Source organism: Castor canadensis, chromosome 12 (genome assembly GCF_047511655.1).
Source record: "Castor canadensis chromosome 12, mCasCan1.hap1v2, whole genome shotgun sequence".
NCBI classification, from domain to species: domain Eukaryota; kingdom Metazoa; phylum Chordata; class Mammalia; order Rodentia; family Castoridae; genus Castor; species Castor canadensis.
Genome location: NC_133397.1, coordinates 9,459,565 through 9,477,654, shown reverse-complemented (window position 1 = coordinate 9,477,654; position 18,090 = coordinate 9,459,565). Strand labels below are relative to the sequence as shown.

The window sequence follows — 18,090 nt, the reverse complement described above, 5'->3', positions numbered from 1 at the left end:
ACAACTTCAAAACAGAACACATCACGTCACAACAAAATGTGAAGAGCCTTAATGTGGAGAGATTTAAGCCAAGCATGAAAATATCTTTCCCCAAATAACCATGTTTTTAATGATTACTGAACTGGCACAAATTGGGAAAAGATGTCTTCAGTTATCAGTCACCCCTCATATCCACAAGGTCATAGATTACACTTCAAAGGACACCAAAATCAGAAAGCAAAACTATCTTTGGCAGTTCTAAGACTCTTTGCTGGAAAGCTCTGGTGCACCAACAGCAACTAGCTGCCCAGACTCACCCTGCTCACCTTCAGTGTCCCCAGAGCTGCCAGTGATAAGACTGGCACCACCACAGCACCTCACAGGCTACAGGGCCCCACGCGTAGCTAAAAGCAGGCGTCTGGACCCGTTTGTTATCCTTCCCCATTAACACCATAAAAACTAAGCCTGCTCCCCACCAACTCATGATAAATGTGAAAGACTTATGTGCAAAAGAGCAGGGCTACCTGTCACTGGCTGGTCATGATTTGAAATAGGATCCAGGGACGTGAGGGGCCTGATTAAAAAGTGGTCTTACACACGCACATATGCACACACACCCGTGCACACACACACACACACACACTCAGTACGAACACCACACACAAATTCACATGCACACACACTGTGCAACCAGATGAAGCCCCTGCTGCCTGAAATTCTCTAAAGCCCATCACAGCTGATGATTTCCATCAATTTAAGAGCCACATTTGAGCTAACAAACATCTCTCTTAAAGCAAGAGCACTCGTGAGAGATTTTTAGAAGTCTGTCAGTGATTGACAACTTGGGATAGATGAGCCCAATCAAGAGGCCTTCGGCTGGTCAGAAAACAAGGAAGATAAAAAGTGAAGCAACATTTTGAGTCTGTCTATACATGTATGAAGTTGAGATAGAAACAGGGACTACTAAACAAGGGGTGTGAGGTTCCCCAGAGGGTCACAGGAGTGCTGGGGAATACAAAATGCCAGCAGAGAGAAATGGGAACCACAAAGGAGGAGGAACATCCTGACTTTCCTAATAGCCTGACCATGACTGCGAGGACTTAAGAGACACAGCTGCACTGAGAACAACTCACCAGCTGCTCCGAAGTGAGCCGCAGAGTCTTTTTGTAGCTGACGTTAGACAAAAGAGGGAGGTGGCTTGTGTTTGATGGCTTGACAGCTGAGTGCTCTTCATCACTGGAGGATGATTCATGCTTTATTCTGGAACACAGTGATGTCATCACCAATTAGAAAATGCATCTGGGTAGCCATTAAAAATGCATTAGCCCGGAAATCAATGACTCAGTCAATGGGGTCTCTCTGGAGTACTGTCTCTTGGGTGGTCATTTACCATATGGTATTGGATTTATCAATGAACTCACTGCATTCCCATTCATATGGTTCTACATTATTCATGCAGGGGCTGCCTGTCCTCATTCACTTGCCTATTTATCAGCTATCATCACTCTCTTTTAACCAGTATGCATCTATTTCTGATAAGTAAGATTAAACACCTGTGGCTTAGGAAGCTGCTAACATATGCTGTCTTTCTGCCTTTCTTCTCTTCCCACCTGAGGTGTTGGGTTAGGCCCTAGGAGTCCAAATTGCTACAAGTCCAAATCATCCCTTCCCTGCTTCTACTTCTCCAAGTACTCGATTCCAAATAGTCAGGGCACTTCCTGGACCTACGAACTAAAGACTTGCAAATTCCCTTACCAGAACCCTAGCTGGTCACCCAACAAACAAGAAAGACACTACCTTTATCTGCCCAGAACCCTCAGGCCAATGACCCGGAGACTCTGGCTGGTAAAGCTGGTAGAGTTAGAGGTGCAGGGTGGTTATCATTGTCTTTACGTCACAAAAAGCAGATCAGTAAGCAGTTGTTCCCTGGATTAAAACCTTACTATCACATCATTTCCAACCCAGTAGTGTAAGCTCTGCCTCCCAGGACCACTATCTTTAAAAAGGTCTTAGTGCCCAAGGAGCTTAATAATGCCTTACACTGAAAGGAAAAGGCCAAGTGCGCCCAAAGCAGGTACACCCCAGCCCCTCACATCGCTTTATGCATACTTCAGATCACAGAGCTCTGTCTTCTCTTTATGTCAGTGGGCCCTACTGTACGTTTGGCCCACTGCCTCCATTTCCCCTGGCCTGCCTTGGATGGCCCATGCAGCCACTCACACAAGCCTTCCCACCCCATGTGTACTCACTCAAGAAGTGAGTCTACAACCCCGTACTGCCCAATACCAGAGAGAGGTGAGGGGGACACTGTCACATGATACCAGCACTTCCAGGTGAAGGTCTGGCTCTTTATGGTCCTAAGCAAGCTACTCCTCCCTAAGTGCAGCCCGAGCGGATGCTCACCTGGACTGGGAGATTGGAATTACTATAACCACTGAGAATCTGCACCATATCAGGCACTGATAAAACAGCAAGCAGCCTGGTCCCTGCTCTCCCGGGACCAGGAAGTCAACCACAGCCAGCCACCTGGGCTGGAGACACAGACTTGGCACTCTCTGGGACCTGGTCCTGCAGAATAAGCCCTGGGCCAGCTACATGGAAGAAGACAGGACAGCATAGGCTGGAACTCTGGTTGGAAAAAGGCAGAGCTGGGTTACATGTGGGAGGTAGAGTAGAGACAGCACAGCAGTTAGAATGTGAAAAACTCAGCCTCCAAGCCCACGGTAACTTAGGTGGCATTACTTGGACATTACTTTCTCTTTCGGCCTACTTTCTTTAAGATGCAGAGGAACCCAGTGCATCCCACTCACCCAAAACTTCAGGACGCTGCAGGGAACAGCTTGGGAAGAAGTAGACTGGGAGATCTTGGTCCAGGAAAGGTCATTTCTAGGCCTATCTGCTCATCTGTAAAACGGTGCATTCGCCCCAAGCCCCTTCCCATACCATCACCTACAGATCCGATGAACAATATTGGTTCTGAACCAACAACTTAGAGGTTTCCAGGCAGACCTAGACCTGGAGTTGGTGATGGCCAACAAATACCCAGGGTAAAGACTGCCTCAGTAAGCAGCAGGAGGATGAGGATACAGGGCCCTTACTAAGCAGGAAAAGGTTGATGCTCCAATCAAAGAGTTTAAGAGAAAAATGAGACCCAAATGTGACTGCAGCTCTTGGTGACAACAGATTGATGTGTGCCTCTGCTGGAGGATGAGGAGGCAGGGCCAGAGGGGTTGCGATTTCCATCTGCTGCTTTGAAAAAAAAAAACACTAAATTCATGCAGCATGCTACGTTTGAAGGAGCATGGGAAAGAAAACCCCCATAACAAAACTAAAGTGGGAGTTGCCCAGTTGGCTGCTAGCACTTTCGGCTGAGGGCACGTCAATGGTCGGGGGATGGTTTGCACTGCTACCTTGTAAATGTCACTGCCCTGCCCAGAACAAACTCCCATTCAGAGCCCCCAAGCCCCTCCTGTAGTGGCTCCTCAAATGTCACTTGCTTTACAGAGATGCAAAACAGTCACAAAACAAAAGGGCTCCTATCACTGGAAAATCTGTGTTCAGACGAGTAGCTGTGAACAACGTCTAAGTTAGTGCTTGTCACAGCGTACATTTTTCAAATGGCGTTTTAATTATTTGTATGGTGACAAGCTGTTTGCTCAATTATGGGACTTCAGAGACTGTTCTGTCAATCAAGTCTGTCAATTAGGAAAACATTCCTACACTTTTTTTAAAGTCTTTTGCATGACTCTAAGGAGTTTAAAAGTCAAAGATGCCAGTATAAATTAAAAGATTTACATTTCTCAAGAGAACTTTAATACTTTGACAATCTCAATCCCATTGCACAAGTCAATTCTTTATTTTTCAGGTTTGATAAAAGAAATGTAGTGTGGAGCTGGGGTGTGGCTCAAGTGATAGAGCACCTGCCTAGCAAGCACAAGCCTCTGAGTGCAAACCCTAGTACCACCAAACAAACATTAACAAAAGAAAGAAAGAAAAGAACAAAAGAAATGTAGTGTGACTGATTCAGAACAATAAATAGTCATTTCTATGTAACAGGAAAAGCATTTCTCACCAACAGTTGAAAACGACTATATCAGACAGTAAGAAAATCCATCCCAGTTCAAATAAACTACCTGAGCTATTGGCCCAACTCAGGAAGAACTACAAAACTGCCTCACTACCCCTCCACCACAGCCAGCAAGGGCAAAAATAACAGTGTTAACAACACTAACCAGACATGACGCCTTCTGTGTCCCGACCCTCTGTTGTCACACTCTATGCCTTTCAGCTGAGCTCATCTGGCCACAGGCCCATGTCCCCCAGGTCTAAGCCTGGTGCTCTGCAGGGTGGGTTTGGCAGCCACTAGCACTCGGTCCACGGAATACATCTTCAAACAGCTGGAACAGCATGACGGAGGACTGGACACACGCCCTCCAGGTGACCACAGTGTGGCCGAGTGGGCTCTGTGCACTCTGATCGCCTTTCTCGTGAATGTGCTGTGAGCACTCAGTGAGATGGGACGGAGATGCAGGTGTGACCTTACCCTAGGTCACAGATGGAGACGTGCAGGTGGATTAATGTGCCAAAGGCGACACAGAGGCGGAATGACAATGTCCCCACTCTTAAGTCCCACTCTGCTCTACCCAGGTATCTAGAAACTATTGCAGGGACATGGGTTCCTGACAAGAATTCTAGGAATGCAGGGGGTTCCAGCTAGGCCTCTGGATTAATTGCTGAGAACATGAACTCTTACATAATCACGTCCCCTCTTTTGGGGTCACCATCTTCTGCACTGACTCCTATTGGTCCATCTGGGCATCAACACCTGCTGGTACCTCTTTTCTCATCTGTGTTGAGTACTTTGCCTAAGGTCAAATGGCCCCTGAGTGGCAATGCCAGGATTTCCAATCACATCCGCCTGATCGTGAAGTTGGCTGTTGTCATTCATCTTCCACAAACAGGAACAAACTGAAAATCTACTGGCTTCTCTCCTGGCTGCTGACACATCTCTCCATGGGACAGAACATTCTCAGCCTCAGTCAAACTCAAAATTCCTCACTAAGTAACCAATTGTGCTTACTAGCCTATCCCCAGAGAAGGAGCCAGAGATGGAGGGTGAGGAGTGGAACAAAACACTAAACCTACACCCGTGCACCTTCCTACTCAAGCCCAGCCAAGGGCACAGGAGGGCAGAGACCAGCAGGAGCCAGGTGAAAGTGTCACCACCTGGCACCAACAGCAAAAATAGAAGATTCCCTTTGAGAACATTCAGCTGTGAGTGGGCTGACCCAGGTACAGCTGCACTCAGAAACAATTATCCCACCCAGTCTTGAGCCCTCTCTCTACACTGTTCCTCTCCAGAGAACAGCAAAGAAAGCAGACTGCCCCTGACATGGGTTTCCACTCCCAACACAGAATTCTAGAAAAGCATAAGGCACAGAGCTATGGCCAGGAGCCAGTGGGTGTGAATGGTAAGCCTGTTTCTCCTGTAAATTAGCAACACACAGGGGAATCCTTGTCATCAGTTTGGAACGATTTGGCTACACCGATGACACGCATGCACAGCAGCAAGCACTGCCCTGGCTCCAAGGCATAAAACTGATTTCAATATGGATCAGGCTGTCAGTGACTCTGTTAGCATACTGTCTGCTGAATGAGAAGTGCAATCCTGGGTCTCTGAAGCACAGGAACCCTGTGAAGTGAGGTGACCTATATAAGGGGTTACAATGGGGATGACTCAACATCATCACAATCAAAGTAGAGTCACCCTTAAATCTTACACAAAGAGATCAACTGGAAGACAGAACACCTCCAATACCAATCTGGAGCATCAAAACCTAATCTCTCCTATGCCAAGGTAACAGGAATCCAAACCAATACTTAGTATCAATGTGAGTCGAAGGCATTTGACCTATACAACTTCCTTCAGAAGAGCACAGATCTTCATGTCATTGTCAAGGCTATCATTTATTGTCATCATCACTACCATCAACTCGCAGCAGGAAGGCTACCACCTGCCAGGACTATGGGAGGTGCTCTAGTCGTATGATCTCATTAAGGGTTCACATTTACCTTGCAAATTAGCTATCTACAGAAGCAAATGCCTCCATTTTACTAATGGAAAAACCAACCTAACTAACTAAACTTCAGGTCACTGAGTGAACCGCAGAGCCAGGGCTGGAACTTACGTCCAAGGCCCGAGTGGTTTGGTGAACATGCCAGCATTCAACAGGCATGTGTGCGCCTTTGGGCAATGTGCCGAGGACCCCACTGTACCTGGGGGCCATGCTGAGTTGCAATGGCTGCTCTCCAGTACTCTGGGCATTTCCAGCCAGGCACTCCTCTGGCTTACTTTCCTAGAGAAGAAGAACAGAAGTGGTCACAGAAGAAGCAAAGAGAAAGGGCTTGTGCCAAAGCCTGGGCTCTGCCTCCGGCTCCCCTCAGGCCCAGGGCAAGATTCCTCCTCAGTGGCCCACGCCAGGGGATGGCCCTGAGTGTATTTGCTTTGCAGCTCCTGGTTACTTCACTGCTTAGAAATATATGATTAGGCTGAGAAACATTTGTGACAGAGATGAGTCTGTTATCCATAAGTGCTTATGGCACCAAACCAAACTCCATCATCACTGTGGTATATGCAAATGCTTCATCAAGGGCTGCCTGGATTCTGAGGGCTTTCAAAATATTTTCTCAAAACTGCCAATAGAAATGCTTGAAAATATTTTCACACCAGATTTTGCTTGGGGAAAATGTGGAAGCAGTCCTCTCTCCTTCAATACCACATATTCTTAGTAAGAAATGCTCCCTGGAGTACTAGAGAGAGTCTGGTGTTTCTAAAACAGCTCCCAGGCCCAGGCCCACTTCTATCTCCTACGAACCTTGGGGAAGGCAGTCAACCGTGCAGAGTCTCGCTTCCTCACCTGGGAAGTGGGGTAAGATCACCGACCCCCAAATTATGCATAAAACACAAAGCCCACTGCACAGACACAGGCTCATAGACCTCTGCTAAAGTGGAAGAGGCCAGAAACACACATCAAGGATGAAGAATAAAATGAAATCTCTTCTCTGTGGTCCTTTGATAAGAAAACACGTTAATGACCGCCAATGTAGTAGGTTAATAAAGAAAACAGCCAAATATAACATGGTGACCGTCTTAACATATTATTAGTACAAACTAGTTTTAAGTACTCTTTAGTATCTTTATGAGCACACAAAGAATGATAGTTATTTTTAATCTATTTATTTATTGAAGTGTGTAGGTTGGCCTCAACAATTAATTTCTATCAAACTAGTTCAGAAAGCTCTAACTCCTGAAATTAAAATATTTCGTTTTTTAAAGAAACATTTAATTTCATAAATATACCTTATTTCACACTGGTATTCCCCTTAGTTCTAACTGGTGAGAATATGGCTACTCTACTAATAGAGAGCTTTGTCTCTCAAGTAGACTTCTCCTAGAAATTCTAGAACATTCTGCCCTCCAGTAAGACAACTAAAAAGCCCTTTATGTTTTAAGTCCCCTACAGGAAAGCATATAGGTTTGCTCTAACTGGTTTATACCCCTTAGAGATGAAACAATTACTACAACTCAGACATGCTAACAGAAAATGTAGAAGAACAATTAGATCTGGATAAAACTCTTCAGTGGATCTTTTGCCTTTGAACTTGTGAGACAAATTGAGTTCAGAGTGGTTTCTTTCACTATTTAAATAACCTGTGGCTTCTTTATACTGCATTCCAAAATTATTCCCTCAACAAATATACACCAAACCCTTACGTGAGGCCCAATGTGGACTCCAGGGATACCTCAGGAGTTGGAGCTATATATGGTCTCTGCCTTCATGGCGGAGTTTAGGTTATGGAGGGGAAGAAAAATGCTAGTCAAATAGTCCCACTAATAATAAGTGTGTATAATTATAAACGATGACAAAATTCATGAAGGAAAAAGCTGTAGGCAGAATAGTAGAACCAATTAATCTGCCCAAAAAAGTGTAACTTGGGCTGCTGGTTAATTAAGTGAAAGGGGGTGAGTATGCCCTAAGAACACCAGGCAGAGATAGTACCATGTGCAAAGGCCCTGGACAGACTATACTTCCATCAGTGATGCAAAGGCATGGAAGGCATGAGAGAATGGAGAAGATGAGGCTAGCAAAGGAGGCACAGCTAGAATGCACAAATCCTGTAGAATGTGTTAAGGATATCGGTTTTCACTGTGAGAGTCCTGGGAAACCACTAAAATGTTTTAAGAAGGAAGCAACATTAATTAGATGACTACCTCTAAACAGGCCAAACTATAGAACAGTGATTGAAAAAGAGACAAAAAGAGCTACAAATAGGTCATGTGAAAGCAGCCCAGGGAGAGAGGTTGCCTAGATATGTGACAGGAGCCAGAAAGCGATGGACAGATGTGAGAACTATTTAAGATGGTAAAGTAAGGGGGCTGGGAGGAGGCAGCAAGAAGAAAGGAAGCATCAGCCATTTCTATCTATGATGCCAACTCCCTGAGTTCAACCTTAGCAATGACGAACCTGAAATGAATCAAGCTCCTGTGTGGTGAAGCCCACTTAGTTGGCTATTCAATAAATGGATGTGGAGTATGAAGGAGTATCTGGTTTGGAAATAAACCATCAGCATGGGTTCGGTGGACAGCCAGGGGAAAGGAAGGAGTAAAAGCAGAATGGGAGCTGGGCACCAGTAGCTCATGCCTACAGTTCTAGCTACCTGGGAGGCTGAGATCGGGAGGATCATGGTTCAAGGCCAGCCTAACCAGAGCAAAATGGACTGGAGGAATAGCTCAAGTGGTGGAGCACCTACTTTGTAAGTGCGAAGTGGTGAGTTCAAAACCCAAATCCACCAAAATAAAAGGGTGGGGGAAGAAGCACTCAGAGGGGCCGGGCAGGGGAGAAGCAGAGAGAAAGAAAAAAGGAAAGCCAGGCAGTTACATGGCCCAGAAGCTCAGGGAATAAAGTGCTAAAGACCCAGGGTGTGGGCTGGATGAAGACCTGAAAAAATGACAGACACTCATGGAAATGTAAAACAAAGACATGTAGTTAGATGTGTCACCTCAGTGAAATGACTACTGAGAATCAGTCTACCGCCATAAGCATAGCTCTGTGGTGTTGTTCTCAAAAGCAGCAGGAAGATATCCAAGTTTTTAGCAAATTAAATTATTATGTTGAAACCCTTCTTACAGAGCTGGGCAACTGGACCTCAGTTTCCAAACTCAGTAACAAGAGGCAGAACCAGGCAGTAAGCAACTGTGCTCACCTCTGCCTTTCTTTTCCACTCTACCCACACTGTGGGATGGCACACCCCGTGTATCAGGGCTGGCTCATGGAAACTCAGTACTGGGGCTCATGCTTACTTCTGATAGAAGTGAATGGAAACAAACATCACTACACAAAACCAAAATTTGCCTAATATAGACACTGCTCTGTACTTTGCACTTACCTCTTTGATTGTGGTATTTCTTCCTCTCCAGGAAAACCACCATCTTCCTCCTTTTTTGGGCATCTTATCTCTCATGATAGATTCCACAGTGGCCTGTTTTAAATGGATGGTAACATAAATAATGGAACCAAAAAAAGATCAACTAAGCACATTCGAACCAAAAAAAACACACATGCAAATTAAAGAAAGATTGAAAAAAAAGAAAAAAACATACTATTTGTGAATTAAAAATTTTTGAGAAGCAAAACCTAATGGTGTCCAAAATTACATTAAGGTAACTTAAGCATGAAGACTTAAGAAGATGTTAAAAGAACAAACAAAGGACAAATAAAATACAACACAACGACAACAAAAAAGACAGCATTAAAAATCATTAGTGATTAGTAAGACCAGAAATCTTCAAATTAAAAATGGCTAACTAACATACTGCTGCCCTCAATGTGATGATTACAAAATAAAACATGAGATGATTAATATGGTACAGAATCAAACAATTTTAAACAAAATGCACAGGACTTTTTAGTAAATGTACATTTCTAAATTTTGACAAAGTGAACCCAAACAGCTATTTGACTTAAATTCTCTAAGAGTAAGAAGAAAATTCATACTGACACCTAAAGAAGTGAAAGTTTGAGGGAGGATATGAAATATGAACTGATAACTTTCTAAGTACTTCCAGGGAGCGATCTCTCTCTTAAGGCTGATTCCAGGATCAACGTCAATGTTACTTAGTTTCCCTTCCTCAGTTTACAGAGCTTTCAAATAGCTGACACCTCAGCTGGTAATGAAACAAGACTTAGATGGTTCAACCTAACAGGAAGCAGGCAAGTAAACAGATAACCATCCACGCACTTAGCCTAAACTGTGCTGCTTTTTATCATTTAAAAGGTCCTTATCTAACAAAAAAGAAAACCTGAGTAGACTAAAATGCGAGTCACACACACAATGTTTGTGAATAGGACAGTGCGTAAAGATACCAATTTCTCCCCTAAACGCACCCATAAATATAACAAACAAATAAATATACCCACTTAAAAAAGAAAAAAGAAAAAGCTAACAGCTTTATATTTTCAGACCTAGACACACATTCTAAAATTCATTTGAAAAACAAGCAAGCAAAAATAACTAAGAAAACTCTCAGATAAAAGTATTAAGTATGCACCCATCCCTCTCAGATATTAAAATATATTTTAAAACTATATTAAGAGAAAGCAGTGCTGGCACATGAGTAAACACATCACTGGAACCTAAAATTTAGATTTAGATTTAGAAAGAAACGTAAATTCATAGAGCAATTAAAAAGATGACAGACTTGCAATTGCCAATCAGTGGGGGCAAAGATTATTTAATAAATGATACTGGGATAATTATGAAGCCGTCAGACCCAGCAAATCGCCCACCAGCCTCCCCCTTCTTTCTTCGAAACAGAGCCAAACCTCTACTCAAGAATCTACCTGCAGGACCGGCAGTGTGGCTTTAAGTGGCAGAGAGCCTGCCTAGCAAACATAAGGCCCTGAGTTCAAACCCTAGTGTCACCAAAATAAAATAAAATAAGAATCAATCTAGTTGCAAAATGCTCAGGAGAGGCAGGCTGCATTCCAGAGGATGAACCCCAACTGCTGTGAGTCATTCACGGCCATCCCACCATTCTGTGATCAGAATGAAATACCAAGAATCTGCCCCCAGGTCTCACTTTAGATGTGGTTACATAAGGAAATGTGTAAAGGAGTTACCATGACAACAGAAAGCCAAGCAAATCAAACCCATGACGATCAGCCTCTAAGACTCTTCTCATGTGAGATCAACCCATAGCAGGTAAGCCACTTCTAGTCACTGTGCTTTCTGCAATCCAAAGTATCCTGATTCAATCTTTCTTATGGAAAACTTGCTTCAGTTTCCTAAATCTCCCTCCTTGCTCTCAAAAGAATTATACATGGATCAAAAATTCAACATAAAAGAAATTACTAAAAGAAAATACAGGGTATATTTTCACAAGTCTTGAAAATAGGGAAGCAAGACAATTGTAGGTGTGATAGAAAAACCCAACAACAATAACAGAAAAGAATGATAAATTCGCATTTCTTTTTCTATAAACTAAACTTTTTAACTGTATTTCTATTGCACTGTTGTTTGGGGGTTTTTTTGTTGTTTTGTTTTGTTTTGTTTTTGGCTGTCTATACTGGGGTTTGAACTGAGGGTCTTGTGCTTGCTAAACAGGCACTCTACCACTTGAGTGACTCCACCAGCCCTGCACTGAAAAATGTAACATAAAAAATTATCCTAGGCTATGGATGCCAGGACAAAATCTGACAAGGACAGAACAAAACCCACTCTGTAAACAGGCTTCAGCCCAGCCTGCAAATACTCACAGAAAAACGCCAGCCAAGATGAAGTCACAATCCCCAAGTTACAACACACACACACACACAACCTCACAGAAGCAAGCACAGTCTCAACCAAAGCCTCCTATAATAAGAGTTATGTGACAGGCTACAGCAGCCTCAGCAGGACCCGGTGCTTGCTAAGTGTCTGAAGGATACAGACAAGCGGAAGATGGGGTCTATGTAGCGAAAAGAACGTGCAATCTAGCAGGAACACATAACATTGAAAAACCCAACAATTCCATACTGAGTGTCCAGGGAATTGTTTGGGAGGGTGAACATTCTGTCTTGTAGCCACTTACTTATTCTCACATAGAGTCTGAGAGCTGCTCAGACCCTATAGCACTTCTGCCTCAGGACTGGCTTCCTGACTAAGCAATGCTTAACAGTGCTACCTCTCTGCACATGAACCCTTCGACAGTGATTCTCTCTTTCTCTCTCTCTCTCTCTCTCTCTCTCTCTCTTCACTCGTCCTCACTTGGCTCAGACACCCTGGCATCCACCTGCCTTGCCCCTGCCCATGATCCTAGCACAGAAGGTGTCAGGAATGGATCATAGGTTTACGCAGCCATGATTGGAGGGTTTTGCCCTGGTAAACAGAGGAAGAATGTGTCTGACATTGGAGAGGAAGATGAAAAATTCCTGTACACTCATGAACTTCAAGAGAATGCCATGAGATTAACTGTGTGGTTTCTAGAGTTAAAGGTAAAATCCCACTGCCCCAATTCACCCGGCCCTCATTTTTAGTGGTCTTTTTCTTTCTCACATCAAAGCTCACCTTTGGCAAAGGTTTCTGGAAGGCCTGCATCGCCAGGAGCAGAGGTGCTGCTGTCGTCCAATTATAATACCTAACAAAACAATAAGATGGATGAGAAGACCATGGCTCAGACTGAACACCTCCTAATGCCATGCAAACAATCACAGAAAGCTCTGGGAGCCCAATGTGATCCTTCAAGAGCCCAATATTGTTGCTACCTCCCCAGTGCTCCCCAGCCCACACCTGTGCAGTGGCTGCCCTCATCCAGCTAACCCCACAACACAGTGACCAATCAGCCATGGGAAAAACTAGACATGTCGCAAGCTAGACAGCAACCAAATCCCACTGTGCAGTCTGTGCAGAGCCCCCAACATATCTGTGGCATTTTCTGCCACCTTTAAGGAAAGGGCAACTCAGCAAAACATCCTCAACTTCCACTCAGGGAAGAAAGATTGCCAACAGACCGCAGAGACCTCAACAGGGTGACTGTGCTGTTACACTAGGGGTCTGGACAGGGCCTAAGGCCCACAGACTAAGCACTGCACCTTACAGATTGCATATTACAATCTGCAAGACCGACAGTGACCTCACTGCGTCCACTACACAGGAAGATAGAGTTCTCAACGGCCAAGAGATGATAAGTAAACTTTAACAAAGATTTCCTGCTATGTATTTCTCAGTTTGAACATCTAGATCTCTATATTTAAAAAAAAACAATGAAATAGAAGCAGCGTCATGCCAAAATGACTTTGAGCAGGCACTTACTTATTCCCAATCTTCACCACAAGATTGGGGTCATCGATGATAGCAGGGTTGTCTGCAAACTGCTGATATGACACTGCTTGTTCCAAAAACGCATCTGTGAAAGCAATTATAGAGGATAAAGAAAAAACAAACAGGAAACGTGGTTAAAAGCAGGCCTAGTTTTCACTTGCTCATTTCGTAAGTATTTTCTGGGAGCTTACGTCTTCCAGCTATGATTTGACAGTCTCAGCTCGTTTGTGGGAGCAGTACGTGCAGAAATCAAAGACTGGAGCCAAACCTGCAGTTCGGAGGACTATGCCCGTAGCTAGGGTGTCCATGTGTGCACACGGGAGACATGTATACACATCCATGGAAGCAGAGCAGTGGCTCTGCAGCTCTCAGCCAGGGTACCTTAACTTAAGTCACCTTTGATTCCCAAGCCTCAGCTCCCACCTCAACCTGGGCATGATGGCCACACCCATTTCCTAGGGAGGGCGGGGGGGGGGGGGGGTTCAAGAGGATGGATAAGGTCATGAATAAAAATTATAGCATCCTGTCCAAAGTAAGGGCTTGATCAATGTTAGCAGCTGTGACACCGATTACTGTCACCTGTGGGGAGCATGGGGGACAGTATGAGGCCCCAGTGCTGACTGTACCCATTCTCAACGAAAAAGCAACCCCTCCAGGCTCAGGGCCAGCCAGAAGGCTGCAGGATCAGGAAGCCAGGACCTCAGCCCTAGACCTGAGAGTCTGTACGGGACTCTGGACTCTGGCCCTGACTTCCTCACCTTCCCGTTCAGCTGGACAGTGACTTGGGTCTCGACTGGGGCTCTGTCTTCTCTCTGGTCCCAGTCCATACCCTGCTAGGTCCTATTTATCATGAACAAAACCAAGATCCAGCAGACACCAGACAGTCATTGCTATCCAGTAGAAAAATGTCCCTTGGTCACAACGTCAACCCATACCAGCCTCCATGTGTACCTTCCAAATCCTAATGGACACCATGAGGTTCTCCCCCTTGGAGCTCCTGGTTACAACTGTTTTGTTTCCTAGGAATGGAACTTGGGTCCTTGCATGTGTTAGGCAAGCGCTACACCACTGAGGAGTCCCCAGCCCCTTTCCTGATTGCGACTGTCCAGCTAGGACACTCATAGCTCCCACTCCCATGAGGCAACACGGAAAGAACGACACACCTGTTCCCTGGTGCTGCCATCCCTGCCCCACTGTGTACCACGGAAGGGGTGCCAATGCGTCCCTGGCCTCCCCATGTCTCCAGCTGGTTCAGGGAGTGCCTCCTTATTGCCCTAAGCCTATGTAAGCAAAAGAACTCTGAGGTCAGCTGACTGCAACCAGACAAGTGGAGTGTGAAAGCATTAGCAATCTCAGTAGGAACCTTGGCTCCAGGGCCTTCTGGCCAGCGGCCACTAGAGGGCACCCTCACACACTGCCTCAGTACCTTTGGTGATCTCTCGGTGGTCGCTGAGCCCCCCACAGAGGGAGATGGCAATGGATGGCAGGTCCCTCAGGCCATCAGAGATACTTTCCACACCGCTGTCGATGCCTGAGCTGCCCACGGACTGTGGGGACTGGTTGGCTGACCGGGCTCCGTTGTCACTGGTATGTTTGGTGAGCCCAGAAGGATCTCCACTAGAGGGAGGAAACAGGTGCTGTTTGGAGGACTTTCCTTCTCTCGGGTCCTAAGTGGACATCAAATGACCCCCCTGGCAGGCTGCCACCCCTCAGAGGCACAAATGATGTCACCTCAGGACAGGTTTGCCAGTAAAGCACCAGACAGAGACAGACAAGTGAAATGAGTTACCTTGGAAGAAAAAGCAATTGTTTGGGGCTGGCTGAATTCTCCTTGAACCCTCCCCAAATCCACGTGCCCACCTGTGAGGCCGCTGCTCTTGGATCCTACCCTCCAGGGCACTGGTGCTCTCTCCATTCCAGGAGGGCCGAGGTCTCCAGGGACCACAGGAAAATCTCTCCAGAGAGGGAAAAGGGCCAGGCAGCCGCCGCTGATTCGGGTTGTGGGCAAGTAACTGCAACCCAGCCTTGGGCTCTATTATGGGAAATCCTCGAGCCCGTGTTCCTGCCCAGACAGTGACAGGCAGCCACATGCCACACACGGGGTAATGTGCACACAGTTACTGCCCAGAGCCAAGGGTGAGTGTAGAGGCTTCTCATGGTAAAATGCAAGCCCCTGGCTGCCACTGCTTACTTACTAACCCAAACTATCTTCAAATTACAGAAAAAGATATGAGGAATGAAAAGAAATTTTACTTTTTGGGGAAATACAGGGCCGCCACTTCAGGATCCATGTCTGTGAGGTCATCCAGGTACACACCGTCAGCACCAAGATGTCTACTCCGCTTATCTGAAAGAGCAAACAGACTCAGTCAGAGGAGCACTCTTTAGAAACGACCTGGTGGGCAGGTATCTCTGGAACCCGCACCTGAGCACAATGGGAAGAACAGACCCCAAGAAACACAAAGCGGGCGTAAACAGTCTCACTGCACAGCCAGACTGCCTGAGCTGGCAGACAGATTCCAGACCTCACCACCACACGGTCTGGATTGTCCACTGTCCACATCCCACTGCTCAGCCCCAGTCCCTCACCTGGAAGGGTCTGATTCTAAAGCCCTTGATACTAAACCCATTACCACTCTCATTATTATTATTATTGAATGGTAAATACTTTCATTTTAAGATGTCCCCATTGGCCACGTGGGGGGAGGCACACCTGTAATCTAAGATACTTGGGAGGTGTAGGTAAGAGGATCGTGGTCCTTGGCCAACCCAGGCAAAGTTAACAGGAGACCCTTTCTGAAAAACTAAAGCACAAAAAGACTGGGATGCTTAGCCAGTGGGGAGGCCCTGAGTTCAAGCTCCAGTACCATTAAAAAGAAATAAACTTTCCCATTGATACTCCAAGGAACAGCATCCTAACTTGTACACGTCACTGCACACCATGATCTAAGACTAATTCTGGCTGAGGAATGTGTCACTGACTGACTCATTAACTCTAGGGGGCTGCACAGACCTCAAGCTCATCACAACCAACATGCAACCAGGGAGGTACTTGAGATCTGAGAATTTCAGATTAGGGATGCCCACCCAATAAGCGTGCTCAACTGTGTAAGTATTGTACAATCTGAAAGACTGTGAAACACTTCTGACCCCAAGCATTTAGGACAAAGGACACTCAGCCTGAATGCTCTGCAAAAGAGCACAGATTAAACACGACAGATGTCATAGTTCAGTGTCTTCCTCAATTTATTTTGAACTTTGGAAGGAACTGTAGTGTGCCACTGACAAGAATTTGTAAAGACTGCTTGCCAGCACTGCAACTCATGGGCAGAGAACTTGGCATTTCCCATGAAAGCTAAATACAACCTAGACAGGGATCAGAGCCATGGCCTCAGCCCCAAAACACCTACTTCAAACACCTGCCATTTGCCTTTTAACAAGAATGCTTTAACATTCTTATAACATACAGTGTTATAAGCACAGTCTGCCCAGAGCAAGAAGAGAAGAAAGAGCTGGGAGTCCCAGGCTCCATACCCTTTTTCCTCGGAGAGTCCAGCTTGGTGGCCATCTGTGTGGTGCTGGCAGCGGGGCGCTTGAGCTCTTCGGCCATGGGTAAAGGCGGGGCCGCTGCTCCTAAGGCTTCCATGTCTTCTTCATTCAAAAACTGCATTTCCATCTGAGGCTTGTTCTGCTCTGCAAGCAGCCCCTCAGCTAATGTTGGTGACTGGTCACTAAACGTATCTGAAGATTCACTGTGAATGGCCTGAAAGTGAACTTTCTCACAAATTTTCCTGCTGCACAATGGACTGGAATCTTTCACCTTGTGTGGAGAAGATGACTAGACCAAAGAGGAGAGAGAAACACAGAGAGAAGAGAGAGAGATTTAAAAAAAGGTCACAGCACAAAGACAAAAACTGAGTTATCAAAGACAGTGGCCAACTGACTGCCGGAGGCAGAGACTTTTCCATCTCAGAAATCAGCTGGTGATTTCCACAGCTACCCAGAGGTCCAGAAACCCAGAATATTAGTTCCAAAGGAAATGAACTTTCATACAAAACACCAGCTACCAAATGAAAGTGAGTGAACGAGATCAGCAATGCCAACGAGTGCAGACAGTCCCACTGCCCCTCGATAGAACAGCAAGCGTAGTCACAATGGCACTTCTGCAGTAATAGAAGGAATATGTCACAGCCACAAGAAGACTCCTGCAAAGCCAGCCTCTGCTACCATGAACAAGATAGAGCTCATCCCTGCGGGGCAGAGGGCCAGTGTGGACAGCAACTGCAAAGAGTGCGGTCTCCATGCTACTGACCACATCCTGCCTCTCCATCTGGGAGCACGCTCAACATGGTGAACGCTCATGGGCTATGCACTTGTGATCCACATTCCTCCGTATGTGCTAGGGTCCAATAAAGTTCACCCCCAAAACAGAGTGAAAAAGATTAGTGGTGATATCGTTTGGGGGGCTAGCAAGGCAGGGGAAGGTGTTCACTTCTGTCTGATCTCACAGTGTCAACCACAGCAAAAGCAATGCTGCAGGAGGTTTGCAGTTAGCACTGTTTTGTGTCAGAAGAAGTGACAGGTTTGTACTTTCACATGGTCTGTTCTGCAGCCACCGACAAGAATTTGTAAAGATTGCTGGCCAACACTGCAATTCGTGGGCAGAGAACTTGGCATTTTCCACGAAAGCTAAATACAACCTAGACAGGGATCAGAGCCACGGCCTCAGCCCCAAAACACCTACTTCAAACA

At 45.7% G+C, this 18,090-nt stretch overlaps 1 protein-coding gene across 8 annotated transcripts in view; it reads right to left on the bottom strand.

The window, feature by feature from the left end:
• The window catches only part of Lpin1 (lipin 1), a 123,092-nt gene that overhangs the window by 15,863 nt on the left and 89,139 nt on the right, over window positions 1–18,090 (bottom strand). For all 8 annotated transcript variants that reach the window (XM_074049193.1, XM_074049195.1, XM_074049191.1 and 5 more), the window contains 8 exons: window positions 16,873–17,176; window positions 15,592–15,685; window positions 14,765–14,955; window positions 13,330–13,423; window positions 12,586–12,655; window positions 9,427–9,519; window positions 6,256–6,335; window positions 1,113–1,239 (listed from right to left, as the gene is read on the bottom strand). In XM_074049193.1, coding sequence (XP_073905294.1) covers window positions 1,113–1,239; window positions 6,256–6,335; window positions 9,427–9,519; window positions 12,586–12,655; window positions 13,330–13,423; window positions 14,765–14,955; window positions 15,592–15,685; window positions 16,873–17,176 — 1,053 coding nt within the window. The remainder of the gene's footprint in view (window positions 1–1,112; window positions 1,240–6,255; window positions 6,336–9,426; window positions 9,520–12,585; window positions 12,656–13,329; window positions 13,424–14,764; window positions 14,956–15,591; window positions 15,686–16,872; window positions 17,177–18,090) is intronic.